The 20,876-nt window shown below is 43.9% G+C and overlaps 1 protein-coding gene across 3 annotated transcripts in view; it reads right to left on the bottom strand.

The window, feature by feature from the left end:
- Positions 1–20,876, bottom strand: part of LPP (LIM domain containing preferred translocation partner in lipoma) — a 741,798-nt gene that overhangs the window by 169,864 nt on the left and 551,058 nt on the right. For all 3 annotated transcript variants that reach the window (XM_069864453.1, XM_069864454.1, XM_069864455.1), the window contains one exon: positions 19,534–19,646. In XM_069864453.1, coding sequence (XP_069720554.1) covers positions 19,534–19,646 — 113 coding nt within the window. The remainder of the gene's footprint in view (positions 1–19,533; positions 19,647–20,876) is intronic.

Genomic DNA, 20,876 nt, shown 5'->3' with positions numbered 1-20,876 from the left:
CCAGATGAAGTACAAACAGAGCAGAGCTACAAGCCACAGCGGCCAGCAACCAGCCACTGATTATTATCTTAAATCAATCTGTGGCAGCTGTACCTGTCTGATTAAACGTTTTCCACCTGAAAAAATGAGCTCCTTCAAGGAGAAGTGAAAAATTTCAATTCATTTTTAGTGGACTCAAGGTGAAGGGCATGATTTACAATAAGCAGTCACAAAATAACATAAATAAGGTCCTTGTGTAACAGGCTATTATACAGAAAAGCCCATGCCTAGAGCAAATACCAACTGATAGTCAGAGTTCTTTCAGATTCAATCTACCTGCTTTCTCTCTGCTTCCAAAATGTCATGGCCTGACTCGTACCCAGGCTGGTAGGGACTCTCACTTGGAAGAGGGAAAACATGACTTTTCACCACCCGCTTCCAAAAGTAAAACTCAGCAGCACAGGAGAGCATGTGATCCCCAAGGCACTGCTGAATGGCTGCACAGCAGTCCTTCCCTGCTGGAATCAGCATTTCAAAAGAGAACTCAATTCACACATTTTGTTTCTGGACACTATTCCAAAGCAGACACAAGCTAGGAAACATGTCCTCCTTCAACATTTTCAATGCTTTAGAAACAGGCAGCTCTGTCTGGAATGAGAAGTCTAAGTATCCATCAGGTGTGATATAGGTGCCAGGAACTAGCCCTACTGAGCCTTAGGTAAGGCACACGCAAAACCAAAGTTCTTGAGTCAAGTGAAATATTACCAATATTTTCAAATATTACAAATATTACAAATCTTTTCTCTATCTGAGTCATAGTCAATACTTCTCTTCCATCCTTCCACGTCTAGCTTACCTGCAAAGTCCCATAGGGAATCTCTCCACATATGTGTAGCTACAGAGCTCGATACCGAAGAGCTCGTTCATGGCTTGACTACTACAATAATAAAAACATTAAAGAATTACCTAACAACTTCCCTAATTTCAACTGTAAAGCCTGTTCAGACCTTAACAACAGCTCCTCACAGAAAATCACGCTCTGTTTGCTTTGTTTCACTCTTATAAAGTTACTTCAATTTTCCAAGCCAAAATTTTGTCTTTTCCTTTGGCTCACTGGCTGTTCCAGATAGTTTATATTTAAATTTCATTTGATCATTACCTGTTTTACAGAATTCCCCAGTCATCAATCCAACACATAAAGGGCAAGTTGGTCAAAGAGAGACAGACTATGCAAAGCAGGCATGTTCTGATCTGCCATGCTTATACGTGCTAAGGCATTCATTAGTTCCTAATGATTATTAAATCTTACTGGATTACTATAAATTTGGCTTGACTAACAAGAAAATGGAAGCTCCAATGCACTTTATGCAAGAACACGTACTTTAAAACGTGGAGAGTCAGGCTAGAAACTATATACAAACTCAATTCTTCTTGCCTATTTTTATAATAGAGCGAGTCGAAATTTTTTCCATCCAAAATACTGCTCAAAAAAACCAGAATAGTTTTCACAGGAAGTACCTCAGATCATTACGCCTGGCTAGCTCTAGGCACCTGGATTTTTAAATCTGCAGAAGTCCAATTTCCTTTCCACTATTAGTGCACTTCATGGCCTTTGTTTAGTTTTTCTCCATCCTCCAGTTGTTGGTCTACAATAACTACAGGGCAGCCACAGGCTTCCCAGACACAAAAACTGCGATTGCTTCATTCCAGAGAATTTTTAAGCTAGTCTGCCAGCCAGCCTAGGAAGGGGGCACCCAAAGCCTTGACTTCTGGAGAGATAAATCAAGTCAATGACAGGCCGAGCAATAAACTGGAGCCCACACACGGCCTGTTTGATACCCTGATCCTGGAGAGGAGGGATGGTAGCAGCCATTTCATTTCTGCTTCTTAGCATTTCTGGGCCATATTATTTCCAGGTTCTCGTTCCTCAGAACAATTACGCAATAGCTGACTAGCAAATGCTGCAGAACAGGTTGTAAGGTTGTAAAAGTTAAATGTCCTTAAGAAACCTAGAAAAACACAAAATAAGATAGCATGGAAACATCTCTATTGATTTGGAGCTCTGCATAAGATTTATTTATTCAATTAATACATAATCAACATAGATTAAGAGCCCAATTCAACAAATGTTGGAGTACAATGCAGTATGACAGTGCCAACAAATAACACTACTGATACGCGTGTAAGGGTCTATCGGGACAGGATTGGACTTAGCACATTTAGGAAATGGTAATCCTTGCAAAGACAGATTTCTGCTTGCTCTCTGTTCCCTGCCTCTATCAATCTTGGATTTTTTTCCCCACAGCACTTCAGAAGCTACCAAGGGATTTCCTGCAAGTGAAAACAGGACAAGAACTTGCAACGCTAACTGTAGCAAGAGAGAGTTAAATTACTTCTCTTCTCATGCTCTTCGTCATGACATTGCTATAAAAGTTTTATAATACTGCAGTGGAACAAAACCCAAATGTCAGGTTCCAAGGCGCAAAAGGTTCGCACGGATACTGCTCTGCTCTGCTAGACCCAGACTGGTTAAGCTTAGGATCTCGCAGATACAAACACAGGAACCAGAAAGAACCGCTAATTCTATTTCTGTCTGGATTTATGGCATTGTTGCAGACATGTCGCTTGCACGCTCTCCATTTCAGCCAGTGTGATACGGAAAAAAATGGGTCTAAAAAGAAAAAGGATGCTATCTTTGGCCCAACCAGCGTGAGCTCGACAAAAAGCAAACATAAGCCAATCCAGTCCAACAAATTACTCATGCCAGAGTCTATCCACTCACGTGAACTTCTGCAATGCCTACACTCTTATCCCCTGGCTCAGTCGCTGGTGCAAGGCAAAAGAGAGAAAAACAGCGAAGAGTTTCACTGCTGGGCTTGTATGGCCCTCAATTCCTTGTGCAGCTCAGAGCAACTGTGATGGTAATTCATTCCTGAGCCCTGTCAATCCACTCTGTTCTGATGAAAACAGGATAATTTTGCTGATCCTACCACTCAACACCAATCAGTGCCACAGGTCCCCCAGCACCATCCCAAGAGAAATTCATTACAGAATATGCAGTGCAGAAGGCAATGCAGGTGCTAAAAGTTTGCCTCACTGTACTAAAAACACCATAAAACCACTCACTGAGCTAGAAAACATGAAATATACAATGATTTCCCTAGATGACACCTTTTCCTACAACCTAGATCACCTACTCTTACCACATTTTGTAAGGTGCATCAGAGAAACAAGAACGCTTCTCATTTGTCCAAGCCAGCTCCTTGCAATGGGTTCAAAAAGAAGAATCTGGCTCCCAGATGTCCTTCCTAGTTCCTGCATCAAATCCTTTTCCCTACCCATGCCCAGGCACCTCTCTTTTATTCTCCGTTTTCCCCTCTCTCAATTCCCTGTTTGCAGCCGCACAGTGCTGCAGCTTGGGACAGTCATTAGTCCCTGTGACAAGAGATGTAATATGGGGTGCCAGGTTGGCCTCTGAACCTCTACAGGAAACCACATTAATGCCCGGTGGTGTTGCTGTTTCAGGGAAAGATGGAGAGTGGCTTTGCAGTAGCGACCTTCTGACTTACATGGATAGCAGGTTAGAAGTAACTCTAGAGTCCCAGCACATATTTTCTGCCAACACAAGGCAACAGCCAAACTCCTGAACGCTTTCAGAGCATCACGACTTTGTTCACTGCAGTGTAATTTTCCAGCATCAAAATCCACCTTCTCCCCACCCACCGTAGCCTTGCTTAAACCTTCTCTAAAGTAGGTTGAGCTGAGCGTGCTGCATGAATGTCGTGGCCAGCTCACCCTCTGAGCTGCACCTCAGGAACACGACAGCTTTCATTACTGGGAAACACAATGTCATTATTTATGTAGAGACATGTCCAAGAAAGCAGAGATACAGCTAGACACACAACCTTCCTCATAGCATCAGCTCACTCTGCACACCATGCTATCACAAGTCATGGATAACCCCATAACTCACAAGTGGAAGAATGGAGATGAATGCCACAGATATTAAGAAAGGTTGTAGCTAATGACTCAAAACAAAAGGACTGAAAGCCCCCCGTGCCTTCTGTTCCAAGTATGTTGATTTTACTGGGAGCCTAGGGAGCTCTCTTTGGGCCGCAACAGGTCAACATTGTTTGCATTTACACATCCAAGAACAGGGAGTAGAAAAAACCCTTTGCAGAAAAGATAGTCATGGAAAGTAAGGACTAAAGTAACAAGGAGCAAGGAAGAGGAGAATTCAGCCAAATCAGGGGTTGTGAGCAGGTAGACAGCAAATAAGGACTTCTGCCCTGAAAAACTCTATAGCCGTTTCTTCTAGTAAATGCCACTGACCCACCGATGAGGTGGCAGAGCCAATAAATTCAGTGACTGCTGCCTGCTTCCACCAAGTAGCACCCACAGCAGCCACCTGCCATGCTCTGAAAGATGTGGAAATCCTTGGGTAGGTGCTGAGGTGGTAGAAAGAGCACATGAAACTGCTCTTCAAACAAGGAGATTCTATTCTATTCTATTCCATTCCATTCTCTCAGACATTGGGCTTAGACGGGAGGGACTTAAACAGGAGCCACCAACAAAGAAGGATGGGGCTCTTGTTTCCTATTTCAGCTGGAGGCAGGCAGAGAAAAGATGTTTGATTTGATGGAATCCAGTATACACACAAGAAGAGACTGTGAGAAATGTTAGCCAGGGAAAAGAAGTGATTCTGTCTTGATATACTTCAGGTCGAGTTTAATTATTCCTTTTATTTCCCTTTCTCTGCGCTTTCTCCAATACCCCTGCAGAGGCAAGATCTTTTTCAGACACACTCTTGCTACCCCACCTCTCTCACTGTTAAATTTCCCAGACTTCTTTCCAAGTTCAAAAAACCCATCTAAAGCCCCCAAAGACACTGCAGTGGCAAAAAAGATGCACCCTCAAGGATATCTATCAGGAAAATCAGGCATCCTGAAGATGAGTTGCCATCTATTTTCCCTTGAGCCTAAGGAGAAGGGCAAACATTTTGTTTCAAATTTCCTAATGCAAATTAAAACAGTCCCAAGAGGCAGCCCCACCAAGCACACACATGGAGACACAAGCTGACTGCGGCATTTGGGGTGGGGAGCGTCTAAGATATGTGACTGATACCTAATCGCTGTTCCAGGCACCAAGGAGAGGCTGGAAAAGTAGCCGTACCCTTTAAAAACAGAAAGATTGAGTCTTTTGAAACAAATCTGAAATGATGGAAGATTTCAGCAGATGTGACCGCAGTGATTTCACCAGACGTGATTGTATCAAGGATCTAATAGAAAAGAACTTCCCTGCTGTTTCATCAGGCTGAAGTCAGGCCTGAAATATCCTTTTTAGTCTTTTGATGACATCAAGGATAAAAGCCAAAGGGAAGTTAGGTTTTGATTTATTTTTTTCCCTTGCTTTTTCTTTTTTTTTTCAGGCATAGAATAGTTTTACCTAGTTTGTGTTGCTGGGTATTAGCCGGACCAAAGGAAAATACTTCAAAGGTTTGAAGTAGGCTGTTCAAAGGTGTCATTTGGTGTCTCTTGGACAATGCTGTCATTTAACTGAGCAACATTTCTGCAATTATGGCCACTTTTGAAGATCCCTCCATAAGGAGGCAGGTGGGTTTATCTGGAATGGAACTTAAATGGAGTGGGGGGCAATCATCCACTAAACATCAACCTACCTTACCCCATAAAGGGCTAATAAACGTGCCAATTATCTTCCTTGGCAAAGTTCACACCAGCAGCTGTGCCACAACAAAGAGTAGGAGACACAGCACGGTCAAGGGAGCTCTGCTCCAGAGGTCCAAGCTCAGCTTAGTCCCAGACCTACGCTACAACTCTCGGGTAGCTACAGTCCCACATTCAATTTCTCCACCCATGGAAATGTATAGCACTGGTATCCTGAGGATTAACTGATCTTATCTCTGAAGCAGCAAGGTGTTGTAAAGAACTGCATGGGCTTACAGCAGGGGCAAACGAACAAGGAGGTGAAGAAAAGTTATTTGCTCAGCATTGCTTGGAGACATCTTGCGAAACCTTAACGACCAATTTATAAACTCACTGTGGTGTAGAAGGCTTATAAAAAGACAAATAATAAAATTTTTTAAAACCCCACAAAACAGAGAAAGCAGATAACAGAAGAAGAAAGCAAGAAAATAGAAGGCATCAGTCTCAAAACGAAGAAAAGGGGGTAGGTATTTTGTCACACAACACGCTGCTAAGCTGCAGAACTACTTCTGTTGCAAGACGCTATGATTGCTGTGAGTTTATATGAACTCCAAAATTAGCTGGAAAACTATGTGGAAGGAAACTCCACCAAGATACTTTACAAAATAATTAAAAATCCTCTGAGCCTCTTTTAGTAACAATTTTCTCTAGACACTCTCTACTGACCATTGCTGATGTGATTTGGCTCTCTGTAGACATTCATGTGGAGCCTCCACTTGTGCTTTATATTCACCAGCTGACACCAGCCAGGAGTTACTTCAGCTAGTGGATACATGCACGACTCTGCAGGTTAATAACAGACAATCATCTTAGTGTCAGGGCTTGGGTCAACACTCAGGAACCCACTTCTCCCCTCCTTGTAGCAGAGGCAACAGAAATCACAGTCAATGGCACTCAGCCTCCTGAGACACATATATGTTAGACAGCAAAGACTTGGCTGCAGTTATAAGTCTGTATGACAGTAAAAAATTGTATTTCTGTAGGAATCAGTGTGATAGACACTGCTTGTATACATTAGTTAGGAAATATCCCCATCCCAAAGAGGTTATTGTCAACTGCATACCAATCCTGGGAAGGGAGAGCAGTTAAGGGGTAGGAGTGAGGTGCTGCAACTCAAGAGACACAATCAAGCTCCTTCTGGTCACCAGATGAAGACAGCAATCCACTGGGCCGACTCAGCTCCTTAACAGACATTTCATACTCTGTATGTGCTGTCCCAGCCCTAACAAAACACATCAGAAGACAGCAAACTGCTGTCCGTGCCATCCAAGCTCCAGCTGCAATTTCACTGCAGGATGGTCCTGATTTCACATGATTGGAGGGCTGAATTCAAGTTGCCACCATCCTGAACGCTGGCTTATGGGCCAGTGGCCCTTCATCCACCACTATTTAATTATCCATTGCCTTTTGTGCATCCTGAGAGGGACCCCAGCCCTGGAACCAGCACCCTGGTTCTGCACAAGGGAAGGATGCCAGGGCAGAGCCCAGGACTTTACTCCCTTCCAAAGAGCTCCTGCCCCTAACACTGGAGAGAAGCTTTTGCCACAAACGTCCATGGTTTATCCAGACTTCTCAAGACCACAAAAGTGGATTTGGCCCTGCATATTGGATGGGTGAGGAGAAACATCATAGAGCTTTAGCCATCAGGGCACACTGTGCCGAAGCAACGGATCTAAGGCCAGCAGATGACCACCTCAGCGGCTGTGACAGGACATGGACAATAGCTCATGAGATCTGCAACACTCTCTCCCATTGCCACCCTTGAGGACAACAGCAGGCAATTAGGGGACAGAAGAAAAGTGTATGCAAATGGAGCAGTAAATAGGTTAAAGCACTCAGCAACATCTGCTTTGCAGCCCAGAGGTGCATTTGTAGGTGCCCTAAAAGCTGGAGAAGCCAACACGTAAGTCCTGTGCTCTCTGTCCCCTCTGCCCCATCTTCTCTGTCCCAGGATGATGCTATCCAGTCCCCTGCTCCCCATGTCATGAGCTGATACCTCTACCTTGGACATTCAAAACCGCATCCAGCTTTTTTGGGTTTCTGGCTGCTGTGTTTTGCTCATGGAAGGAAGTTCTGGAGATTTCATGGGTGGCTAAATGGGGCTTTCAAAACTGTTCTGCTTCTGAAAAATGGCAAAATGGCAAACGTCACCCAGTTGACTGGAGGGTCTTTGTCCTACAGGCCAGTCAGTGCATGGAAAAGAGGCACCGTGATCCTCATGAAAGCAACACAACTGATTTAATAAGGAACAGTCAGGGGACGAGGAGAAAAGAGGAGTCCCATGATCCAACATCTGCCAGAGCAGCAGACCCAGAGGTCCTGTTAGTTTACTTAACATGTCTGATCAAAAGCTTTGGGAGTCTTGTCTGTGTTAAATGCTGTGTTAAATGTTAGATGCAAAATCAACAGCAAGATGAGGTGTATTAATAAGCTAAGGAGGCACATAAAGTTATTTGAAAACTGAATGGGGAAGATGGGGACAGAAAGGGGAGAAAAAAACCAGCTTATTTTTCCATTAAGGCAATTTAATATTCTCCGAGTGGAGTTACAATCACTTGTCCTTGGGAATTAAATTGAATTAGTGAAACACTCCTGTTCATCAGCAGAATATATAATATAAACTAGAATATATCAATTTTTTCTTTATACTTTCTGTGGGACAGCGCTACCTCTCTGTTCATGGGACAAGAACAGCTGGCCATGAAATCCTTTTGACCCAGCATGACTTACACTGACAGTAACTAACTTTACAGCAGCAGGAAATACATCCTTTTTCCGTTAATTAATACAATTATATTAGGAGTGGTTATTGATAATTATAGTGACTGTTAAGTTTTGCCTTTCTTTGCCCACTCCCCCGCCAACTTAAAATCTGCTCCAACATCATCACAAATTAATGTTTAATTAGCCATCAAACAGAACTGATGTTCCCCACAGAGTATTGCTGCTTGTAGAAAACCTGAGAAGTAAAGAGAAGATATCGGATATTTCATCATCTGCTTCCAAGGGGAACCATAACTGAAGAGTAACCAATTACCCCAATACAGTTGCAAAGTTTAATCGATGCAGAAACCAAATAGCTCATTAAGTGTCCACTGCAATAAAGGAAGACCTTCCCACTGACTCCTAGGACATGACTGTTACATTTACAAAAGATCCCACGTTGATGTCCAAGAGCAAAGACTCCAATTCACCTCAACATCCTAGCCAAGTCGCAATCTTCCTCTTTCGTTTTCTGGTATAAGAGAAGAGGAGGATACCTCCAAAAGCACAGGATGTGTCTGACAAGCTATGAATTACACATGCCTACACACAAGGCTACCTGTCACACCCTGCCCCTCCGACTTTGAATTTATGTTCCGCAGGGAAAAAACACACTAAACACTCCTGCCCAGTGCCGCACCATCCTGGAGCAATAAAAGCATGAAACTGAAGGTGATTTTACTCCTTTTAACACATCTGGTGAGTCTGGTGCTAAAATACTGTGCCCAGTTTGGAAAGCAGCATTATAAAAACTTGTAACACACCCTAGAAAAGCAGTGACAGCTGACAACAAGACACGTAGAAAACTCACTTGTCTTTACGTATGAAGGAGACGGAGTAGCTTGATAACAATATCTAAACAGCTTCACAGCACGAAAATGCCAGATACCACAAGACTGTCCAACCTAACAAAATAAAAAACTATGCTGCAGCCAGGAAGCCAAAGCCAGGGAAATTGTTTAAAAATAAGAGGCATATTCACTTATGCATAATACTGCAAGTAATTAAATAGTAGAACAAACTTCCAGGCTGGATGCCTTTGGTCTCGCTGGGTGACCAGGTGAAGCTTTATGATCTGTGATACGCAGAAAGGCACAATTTAACGCCTCTGCCTGGCCCCCACATTGACAGAGGTAAGGAAATGACAGCACTGCTGCATTCTGAAAGATCTGTTGAAATCACTCCGTGTTTGTATCACTTTAACTGGAAATTAAATTTACATGAACAAACTCTATCCCACACAAGACTGTATATTGTGACAGTTAAATGAAGAGCTTTTAAAAAGGGACACGTCTCAGGCAATTTTAATCAAAAAAGATAGGTTTTGTTAAAGCTACCAATTTCAGAAAATTAAGGTTGACTAAAACTGTTTTTAAAAACTCTTTTTGGAATTTAATCACACGTTGGAAACCCATATGCAGCTGCCTGTGTCACCTGCAAAAAGGCTGTACTAAACATAAGCATTTGCTTAATTTTACACGTGTGCTGAAGTTCTATCAACTTTAATGAAGTTTAAGCACAGAGTCAAGCTTCTCTGAATTTGGGAAAGCATTCCTGAATATGCGCTATGAAGCTATTAGGAAATAAAATAAAAAAAAAAAGTAAAATTAAAATTGGCCAGTCAACTTTCACAGCCTGAATAGGCTCCAAGTGCAGAAGTGAAACATATAACATAATCCTGAATTTGTTTGCTTGTTTTGCCGTACTAGGAAGCGGTGCGTGCCAAAACCTTTGCAAGGATTCAAGAATCTCCTAGTGAGTCTGGCAAAGCGTCAGCAAAATGGATGTGTAAAACTACACAGAAGTCAATAGCTTGGGTTTGGCTTCTGCAGAAATGAGTCAGGTTAAAAGTCTACCATGTGTCTCTCAACGTTGAGAGGTGGAAAATTTGGACTTTACCTTAGTCTGCACATTTTTGGGGCGGTTGATGGTTGCAGTCCATGGGGTGGGCAACTATCAGCCAGGCACATATCGCAGTACTGATTCACGGAGGAAGGTCCTTGCCTTCAAAAAGTTTGCAATCTCCTTTTCCACAATTAGGCCCATTTTTACCTCCCTTTCAAGGCTTCCAGATGTGTATCTGGTATTTGATTTGGCTGGAAAATTGTGGGTTTTCTTTCTTTTTTAACAACTGCCCCCTTGTTTGGGCAGTTTACCTTCTACACCTTTTCTAAGTGAGAACCTCAGGCGAAGAAAAACGACCTGAATCACACATAAAGCTGAACAATGAATAACCAGCACTGCCCAGACACCGCTGCAGAACCCTGAAGAGAGAATCCCCAGTATGCAGATCCCTCCCAGATGAGCTTAGAGCTTTATTTTGATATTTGTCCCTATCCAGATAAATGAATGCAAGCTCTTGTTTTTCAGTAAGAATTCATGCATCAGAAAACATGGTGTCCCCAGTACACATTACTTCAAAAAAATATCTTTTAACTGTATTTCTGCTCGGGGTCAATACAGCCGTAAGAACTAAACAGGATTTACTTCTGCACAGAAAAGATACTCCCTTCATAAATGTCTTCAAGAGGCTCACCCAACCTTAAAACTGAACAAATCCTGCTCCCTACCATGAGCCCAACCACTGCTCCTGGGAACTGCTGATGCCCAAACATCTGCACAGACCTCAACAGTGGCACCTTTGGGGTACACAGAGGGGTAATGCAAAGTAGAACCGTGGGAATTTGCAGAGCTAGAGATAGGGGGAGGAAGGAGAGAGCAGCTCAGGAGAAAGTGGAGGAGTAGTTGAAGGGGAAGGCTAGAGCTGGGATGTAACAAGACACGAGGTTGTTTCCGTGACAAAAGAGAGAAACTGAAATGAGGAGATGGACAGGGAAGCAGCCGCAGAGCTCAGGACTGTTGAATGAGAGGAGTGTGTGCAGCTCCTCTGGTGGAGCTGTCATCCACTGGCTTCAGCAATACTTGGAGCTGCTACAGCTCTCCCAAACACTTCTGTTTCACTTCTCACGCCACTAAAACCAAGCCTAAAAATGTCATACGACATTTTCCAGATGCTTTCCCTTACCTGTTCTTTTTTGCATTAAGGCTAACCACCACCCTGCATTTCCATCAGCAAATCAAGCTGAAGAATATAATTGTGAGGAATGGTCCTGCAAAGACAAAGTTTAATGGCAGCACTTAAAATCATGCTTGCCCTTCTGTACAGGAATAAATTACTCCAGCTGTGGCTATAACATTTCTCATTGGCACTTCTACCACTTTTAGCTTGCTCAGTCACTGTGCCGCGTGCTGTTCGCAGAGACAACACTTTCTGACAACAAAACCACTCATCATGGCAGCTGAAGCTGTTTTTCACAAGTGACGGAAATGAAAAAAACAGAGACATGAACCTGTACTTGAGCCACTTAAATTCTTGGAGATCAGATGTTCTCACAACTTCTCCATATCCACATCTCATTACTACCTGGCAAAATCTGAGTCAAAAATAGGATGAAGTTTGCCCTACTCTTTGAAGTACTCTAGGGCTGTAAAACTGAATTTAGACAGACAACTGGTTTCTCCAATGAATATATCTGTATTTCCTTTCACCTTGTTTGATCAAAGCTCATTTCTTTACCGGACAGCATCATAGTACTTAAAGCACCCAAACAAAGGTGGGAATGTGACTCCATCTGCTCTGCCACCTTCCAGCCTACCACCAAGCCCAAGTTGCATGGCAAGATTTTGACTTTCATAACCCCATCTTCCAATCTCAGCCAGGATCATAGATAAGGCAAAATAATTTGGCTGCTGCAGTTTTTAGAAATCCTCTTTGCTACTGACAGTCTCTTTGTCTTAGTCTCACTCCTGCATTACAGTTCCCCAATGCAATACAGGCTACCCAGGATTTGACACGAGAGCCACTGGTCTTTCAAGAAATACCTTCTAGGACCTGCTGATCCAACAGAAGATTTGAAAAGCACTCAGAAATGAGAAGAATGGAAATCTCTTCAATACTGATCATGTTATCTCACTCTATTCCACCACCCAGCTCATCTGCTTTGTTAGGAGAAATCCCACATCTTCATGATTTTTTAACTTTTCTTCTGCTTAAATAATTCTACCTTGGATACAATGACATTTTTGTTTCCTTTTGTCTGTCACAGACCAATACTAGTTCTGACACAATAAAATCACCTGCTTTTTCTACATGCTTTCCATGCCTCCCCTATTACTTTTCACATTCATGTCCCATGTGGATAATCCAGGCCAATAGATTAACCTCCCCACAGGTGCCAGCAATGAACCCGACTCCAGCACCAGCAGTGAGACAGAGTTCCACTAAGACATACTCACATGAGCCAGAAGATGCCCAGCAGGGCTTGTAAGCTCAGATACAGCACTGGGGGACCACAGCCCACTGTTTGGACCCTGGCTGGCACATGTGCATTGCCCTCCTCTGTGTCTTAACTTGGGAAGGTTTTAGCTTGATCACCTTGAAACATCACAACATCTCTGACCTTTCTGTTTCCTATCACAACTTTTTAGAAGATTCCATACCCTTTTTTACATATGATCTATATTAGGCTTTTGCTTTCTTCTGCTCCCTCACCTCATCACCCGCTGCATGGCAGATTTTCAAAAGCCACTTCCATTTCCACAAGTGTCCCAGCCTCAGTCACAACTCTCCTCCCAAAGAAGACATGAGTTTGCGCCAGTGCAGGTTCTGGCGCATCCTGCGTGCTGTGTTACTATATTAAACAATAACATAACAAATACATTAAATAACACAGTAATAAGCATGATGAAAATAATGAGTACGGTTAACTGTTTGAATCCTTGCTTCCTTTGTAGTTCTTGCCGAGAGGTTTAGCTATTAAAGGCTGTATTGCATTATAACATTGCCAAGATATTAATAACCAGGCAGAGGGATGAATGGCAGGCTTACGCCGTACAATTAAAACTTTTCCAGTTTACCCTTTCAGTAAAATTTGTGGTTTATAATAAGCATCTTTGTCTATTCTGAAGAGAGTAAGGATTGGAAAGTTACATAGATGGGAACAGAGGTTCATTAAAGATTTAAAATAGAATGTGGTTTGGCATTGTAAAACAAACATGCGTATAATATGGGTTGCATCAAGAGCTGCCTGAAAGGAACGTTCAGTGTTCCTTTTCTCTTGTGATCCTCGATCTAGTGGTCATGCTACCCACAGAAAGGGATAAAAAAGCAACAGGGGTAAAATGTGTATGTTTGTTCCCCAATAACATGGAGGTCTGCTCTATATCCCCACTCATTATGTATTTCTCATGCATACACACATCTGCACATATATGCGTATGAGAAAAACATGCATTTTAATTATCTTGCATCCAGACATTCATCACAACATACAGACTCTGTATTACTGATTTTTTGCACTTCAGTGCCTGGAAACCCTTAGTACTGAGCAAACACCCAGTGAGCATTTAAATACACAGAGAGCATACATGTTATTTGTTTAAGTCTAATTCAGAGCACTGCAAATTCCTGTTTCTCAAACACACAAAGAAGGCAGAAGACGGGGAGACAGATCAAAAGCATTCCTGTAAAGCCAAGGTTTGAGTAAGAGGGTTAACATTACCAGGTAATTTATTTATACTGTTGGACACTGTTTCAATTTAGATAAAAGGCAGTTGCTTATCACACAGATTTTAATAACTGAGGTTAGGAGTCCCAGAAATCTGCAAAAGCTGTATCTTGAATGGCAAGTAATACACACAGACTATGGCTTTATTGACAGAGCCTTTTTTTACTGGGCTTTATTTACTGAGAGCTACTGCTGCGTGCCCCGAGCCAGGCAGCCCTGTCAGTGTTCCTCATCAGCGAGCACCTACACCCAGGCCAGCAATCCTGATAATTAACAAAATCTAGCACTAGAGGGAGGCTGAACACATGTTCTACTTTCTTTGGCTTTTTCAGCTTCTCCAAACATTCAAAGGCAGGGGACCTAAAGTAAGCCCAGCACCCAAACAGAGGCCAGGTGCCACATGGCCAAGCAAGAGATGTGCTATTTAAGGCAGCACACCCTGTGGGCAAAACCCATGCTCTGCTTTCCCCAGCTATTTGTCAATATGTGCACCTAAAATTAAAAACAAAAAAAAAAATAAAGAAGAAGAAAAAAAAATCCTCCATTCTGGCTGTTTCCTTAGCCGGTGAGGCACAGCCCAGGGAGACACGGCACTGCCACCACTCACTGGGAGGGAGTCAGGCAGCGAAATGCCTGGCAACTTCCACCGTAACAAGGATGCTGCTCGCATCTATCAACATGTTCCTCTTCTTCCAAGCCCGTGCACTAGGGAGGAGTGAGCTGGGTCTCCTCTGAACAGCCTCAAAGAGGAAGGCACATAAGCCTTCAGGCCCCAAATTCCTTGGCAATAGGAATTTGAGCCCTTGGGCTGATTTCCTGTGTAAGAAAACAACACAAGCTGGCTCACGAGCCCAGTAGGTCTGAATGGGGGAATAGCTCCTGCCCATAAACAGCGCAGCACTGCAGCCCCTCCATGCATTGTTGGTTATAACAAGAACCAGTGTATTAAACTATTTTATCATAGAATCGGAGGATGGTTTGGGTTGGAAGACATTTTAAAGGTCATCTACATCCAACTCTCCTGCCATGGGCAGGGACACCTTCCAATGAATCAGGTTGCTCAAGGCACCATCCAACCTGGCCTTGAACACCTACAGGGAGTGGGCATCCACAGCTTTTCAGTACAACTCACCCAAGTGTCTCACCACCCTCATGGTAAACAATTTCTTCCTAATATCTAATCTAAAACTGCCTTTCACATATACCCTTTGAAGTCTGGTTGTTTCTTCACTCTAAACTGCATCATAAACTACTTCTGCACATTCTTTTTGGTGTATCCCAAATTCTTTCCGATTTCAGCCACGGATAGTGTTTATGGATTAATTTGTAGTTCTTACAGTAATGAGGCGGTGCAATGTAGCAGACAGAATTGCTCTGGGACACAGGAGATCTAGGTCCTATTTTTAGCCTGCCATTGGTCAGCCTGATGACTTAGGCAAAGCACTTTCCCTGCTTCAGCTTCCTTATCAAAGAGAGACTGATGGTTTTGTGAAGCGTTTTGTTGCCTGTCAAAAAAACCCACAATGGTAACAGCCAGGGGTTGTTAGGAAAGAGGCCATCTCCCAGCTGAATACCATCCTTTCCTTCCTGTGTTGCAGCAGCATTTAGGGTCCCAAATGAAAATCAGACCCATCGTGGAGATGCAGCACCTGCAGATAATTAGAAGCAATTCATAAATGCATGTTTTTCCAAGGCGGTCCTTGGCAGGTTCCCAGCTGAGGGTCACACCTGCTCTGAGCCACCCAGGTCCTGCCCCAACACAAAGTGATAGACACTGAAGCCCTCCTTTAAGGAGAACTGGTCATTTCAAAGCCAGTGGAGATCTGAAGCCCCCACAATATGGCTTATGGAGATGCTTCTATAGCACACACAGCTCCAGAGCAAGCCTTCCACAGGACAAGATGTGGGCTAGGGACTGGCTTTTCACACTGCTGTGCATCATCCTGATCCCAGAGCAACCCTGCCTGGCAACCACGGAAGAAATTGCCAGTGAGGTTCCCTCTTGTGAGTAAACAAGGAACTTGAAAGGTTGCTTATAAGAGTTTTTAACTTTTGCTTTCCTTGGCCTGGGCAGAATAACCATTTTGAAACTAGAAGGCAAAAAAAATTAATAACAATCCGCCTCCCTCCCTCCCAGATCTATCTATTTCCCTGTGAAAAACAGTGATTTCATTTTTCTTCCCGTCCAGGATTTTTTTTTTCTTTTTTAAACTGAGCCCAGGCACACGTGGCAAAAAGCTCTTTGCTCATGTCCTTATTTGTCAAACACACCATTGCCGCACCCTCACCACCATTCTGGGAACAAGCCCTTGCCTTCGCCGGCTGATAGTCAAAGGGGAACTTCCCAATACAACTCTCCCCCAGCCCCAATGCACTCTTTTTTAAAAAAAGCATTTCCTTTTCCTTTTTTTTTTTTCTTTTCCCTTCCTCCCCAGCCCTGCTGTGAATCCAAACACGATGGATCTAGATGGGAAAACAGAAATTTTAAGAAAATTCCAGATGTATTGCAAAGGTATTTCAAGACTCAGTCCTCCTTTGATTTCCATCAGTGTAAGCACCTTGAGGGAATTCAGATACTAAAGTAGCTTTTTGGATCAGATCCTAAGTGGCCAGTTCCACTGTCCAAATAGAGATCCAGAGATAAACAGGCCTATGAAAGCTCGGCGTTATTATTTTAACTGCTGCTCTTAAGCTACAACTTAAACTGTAATAATCTGTATAGCTTTTAGCCATCTGCTAACAGTAATGCTTGAAATGATAATAAACTAAATATATATATTCTGCTGCCCTCATCAACTTAACACCTAGTATAAAAAGCTTTACCTGGAGCCACAGCACACATATTTGTAACCTGTCATTATCACTCCGCTATCCAGAGAGAAATTTCCATGGCAAAAGGGCTGATTTGCTGGAGCAGATAAATTTCAAACTCTGGAGGAAAACTGGAGGGCTCGCACCAGGTCCACAGGGGCCAAACCAACCCTGGCAGCAGCCTCAGATCTGGTCCATGCTTGGGAATGAAGTCATCTGCTCCAGCACTTATATTTGGGAACGGGGAAACTGAGGCAGGGAAATGAAGTCGTTTGGCATAAGAGAGCAGAATCAGTCTTGGCATTAGTTTGCTGAAGCCTGGTCTAACACATGCTTACAAGTTGCCTTCATGCAACTATGATTTGAGAGTTGAGAAAGGATCCACAGCAGAAGAAACAGAACCACCACTTGTTCTGCTCCTTCACAATAGGAACCTCAATTTGGAACTACGAAAATGATTGTACTAAATGCACAAAGCATCAAGCAGCTTTCTCCATCACCACCTGCCCTTTTCCCTCAACTCCCAGGCCTTATGTTTTGGTTCAGCACAGCTTTTGCTGCTCCTGCGAGATAAGGAACTGATTTTACAACACGAGATCCCACCAGACTCTGACTTAGCCCTGGCTTTTGTCTGCTCCCAATCTTCTTCAGAGGATGCAAGGGAAAAGAAAGGGGAAGAGGGTGACAAGACAGCACAGATCAAAGGCAGGGACCTGTGTGTGCTGAACAGAGTACATCTGGGGGTCGTGACAGGCAGGAGTGCTGGGGTACAATTGCTAGGCTTGCCTTCCTCCAAACGGGATGCTACATAAAGGAATCTCACTCTAACCAAGCTCCTGGCAAAACCCAACACTGTGAACACAGCTCAAGCCCTAGATTCCCAAAGCCAGAGAGAAAGGACATGACAAGTAGCAATTTCATGAGCCTAGCAGAAAGAGCCATCCCATCCTGTGGTTCTTCCAAGGGTCACATCACTGTAACAGTCCCAAGTGTCTTAGGCACGTCTTTGGACTCCTCATAGGAGGGAGGCGTAAGGACCTTAAGACACAAGCACCTTCCAATAAACACAGCGAGGTCTTCCCCTTGGGTGACACAGCAAGGAGGAAACCTGACCCTGGGAAGCACGTGAGGTGTTGGGACCCATTCCCACTGCCTAGGCTTGTGCGCAGGCAGCTGTGCAGGCAGCACCCGCCCTTGCAGGAAGCCTGCTGCTTCGCTGCTTCCCAGGGTGGTCTGGAACCTCCTGTGCTCCCATGGGGTCCACTCTTCTCAGAGAGATAAGAGACAGAACAACATTTGCTGGGGAATTACTTCATTCCCCCAAGGCTGGGAAAAGCCATGCTCCGCACTTGGCTAATGTCCCCAGTAGCAGCAGCCTTTCCTGGCAAGGGAGAACACAATCCTCATTAACCCCTTCCGTCTCGAAGGCAGAACCCATTGCAGGAATACGCCGAGTGGGATGAGTTGAACATCTCACCACAGGCAAGAGATCACAAGAAGCCTACGAGGGCGGGAAATGTTACCTTTTTACAGATGCACGAAGTAGATTAATTGACTCTAGAGTTTGTGGCAGGGTCAGGAACTAAGTCAGGTCTCTTGAATCCTGTTTAATATCTGCCCATTAGCCTTAGGTTCAAATCCATCGAGGGATACAAGAATGCCACAGCCTTCCAGGGTCATCAAGGGCAGCCCTGTCGCAGTGGATACAGCTCTCACTAGCCTCAAACCTAGATCACACTTGCTTTGTTCTCACTACTCCTCCCAGAAGGCTCTTCGAGATCTCTGCAGTCTTGGTGCTTAGAAACTTTCTATACACCAGCAAGAAGGTACTTCTGGCAATCTCAGCCTCTCCTGCTCCTGCACAAATGCCCAGAACTGAAACAGTTGTGCTTCTCTGGTGCCTATTCCCCAAATGTATTTAAAATTTGCAACCATACCCCCTCATCAGCTTTCCTTTTACTCAGCTAAGAAGCCAAACTCTTCTGGTCTCCACTGGCAAGATCAGCTCCTCGCTGCTTGATCACCCTGACAGCCTCTCTGTGCAGTCTGAATACGCCTCTCCTGAACATGCCTGAGCTAATGCAATGGCATTCAATACTCCAAGCAAGCCAGGAACGTCTGCACAAAAGTGTTCATACCTTTCAAAGGCACTCAAGATACGTCCCTATCCACACAGGACATACCATACTCATCTGATGCATCTTAGAAGGGGCACTTTCATCCAGACAGCAAATATAGAGGATCCACACCGGCAAAAAGGAGGTGAAAAGGATCTCCGTGATATCACTGGAGCCTGTGCCAGGGCTTATTTGTTCCATTTAATTTTAAGCATCTAAACAAAGCATTTTTAGGATCAGATTACTGCCCTAAAGTCTCTCCTCAGTCCATGGAAGGAGATGGCCCTTCCAGAAAACAATTAATTCTGGGAAGGTTTCACTCTCATCCACCATCACAAGGGCATAAGGCAATTAGTCTTCTAATTCAAGCCGGATGGGAAAAATCCTTTAATAGCCCTGCAAGTTTTGAATGGAAATATCCCTGCTTGGGAAACACTGCTTGTTAAAGCTAATTTGGTTGTTCCTGACACATGATTTCTAACCACAGCATTTTGTCATCTCATTTTATTATCATTCATTTGCATGATTTTTTCATCAGTTCTGTACAAATGATAAAAATTCTTATCTTCTTACCTGCACATTGAAAGCAGCATCTTCTAGAGGTGGGGGGGGAGGAAAGGCACCTTGTGATGATGTGATGTTCCCGAGGTCATCCACAGGAGGTGGGGGTGGAGGAAGGAAGTCCCCTAGGAGAGAGAATGCGAGAACTTAGACTCACCAGCATTTCCCTACATCACGACATGGATGATCAAGATGAACCCAGCAACACAGCTCTGCCATAGACTATGTGATACAGGAAGCAACACATCATTTAAGCATTAAATGCTCAGCTACACCACTCACTGCTTCAGGAGATGGCTATGACAGATCAGTAATGTTTGCAGATCACTTTGAGGTGCTCAGAACCCACAGAAGAAGAGGACTTGCCACAAAGCCTGAAGGCACCAACAACCAGCTCCACAGATCGAAGCCTGCATCTCAAATCTGTCACATGCAACTGCAGCATTTGCAATAATGAATGCCCTGCAGACAATCTTGCAAGGGAACCCATACAATTCACTCCCCATGTGTGCTAATTATTATTATAAAGACAGCATTGGATGCTACCTAAAAGCATCAGGATTCCCTGATGCTGAGGACACATAGAGGGCTGGAGCCTAAAATCTAGGCCAGCTCTTCTCCTGCATCCTTGCTGCATATTCTTTGCATCTCCCTCTTTGCACCCTGGAGTGCTGCTGTGGTGGGATCTAAATCTTCAGGGAGGATAGGAAAGGTAGGAGAGGTGGTGGGGTAGCCCTTTATGTTAGAGTGCTCTGATACCCTCGAGTTTGATTATGGTGGTGACAGGATTGAGTGGAGGCCACAAGAAGGCAGGTATTGTGATCAGATTCCATTATAGACCATCTAGGTGAGAAGAAGTAGCTGACGAGCTCTTCTACAAACAACTGGGAGAACTCTCAAGATTGCTACCTCTTGTCTTTGTGGGAGACTTTAATCTACCAAATGTCTGCTGGAAGTACAATACAGCAGAGAGGAAGCAGTCTAGGAGGTTCCTGGAGTGCGTGGAAGGCAACTTCCTCACACAAATGGTGAGTGAGCTGACAAGGGAAGGCACCCTCCTAGACCTGCTGTTTGTGAACAGAGAAGGTCTTGTGGGAGATGTGACCACTGGGAGGACGCCTGGGGCAAAGCAATCATGAGATGGTAGAATTCTCAGTTCTAGGTGAGGTGAGGAGGAGGGTTAGCAGAACGGCCACCTTAAACTTCCAGAGGGCAGACTCTGAAATATTCAGAAGGCTGGTTGATAAAGTCCCATGGGAGACAGTCCTTAAGGGCAAGGGAGCCCATGAGGGCTGGGAGCTCTTCAAAAAGGAAATCCTGGCAGCACAGGAGCAAGCTGTTGTTTAGCCTTGAGA

This window comes from Phaenicophaeus curvirostris, chromosome 10, assembly GCF_032191515.1.
Source record: "Phaenicophaeus curvirostris isolate KB17595 chromosome 10, BPBGC_Pcur_1.0, whole genome shotgun sequence".
Taxonomy (NCBI): domain Eukaryota; kingdom Metazoa; phylum Chordata; class Aves; order Cuculiformes; family Cuculidae; genus Phaenicophaeus; species Phaenicophaeus curvirostris.
Note: the sequence above shows the minus strand (reverse complement) of the source record. Positions and strands in the feature narration are given on the sequence as shown.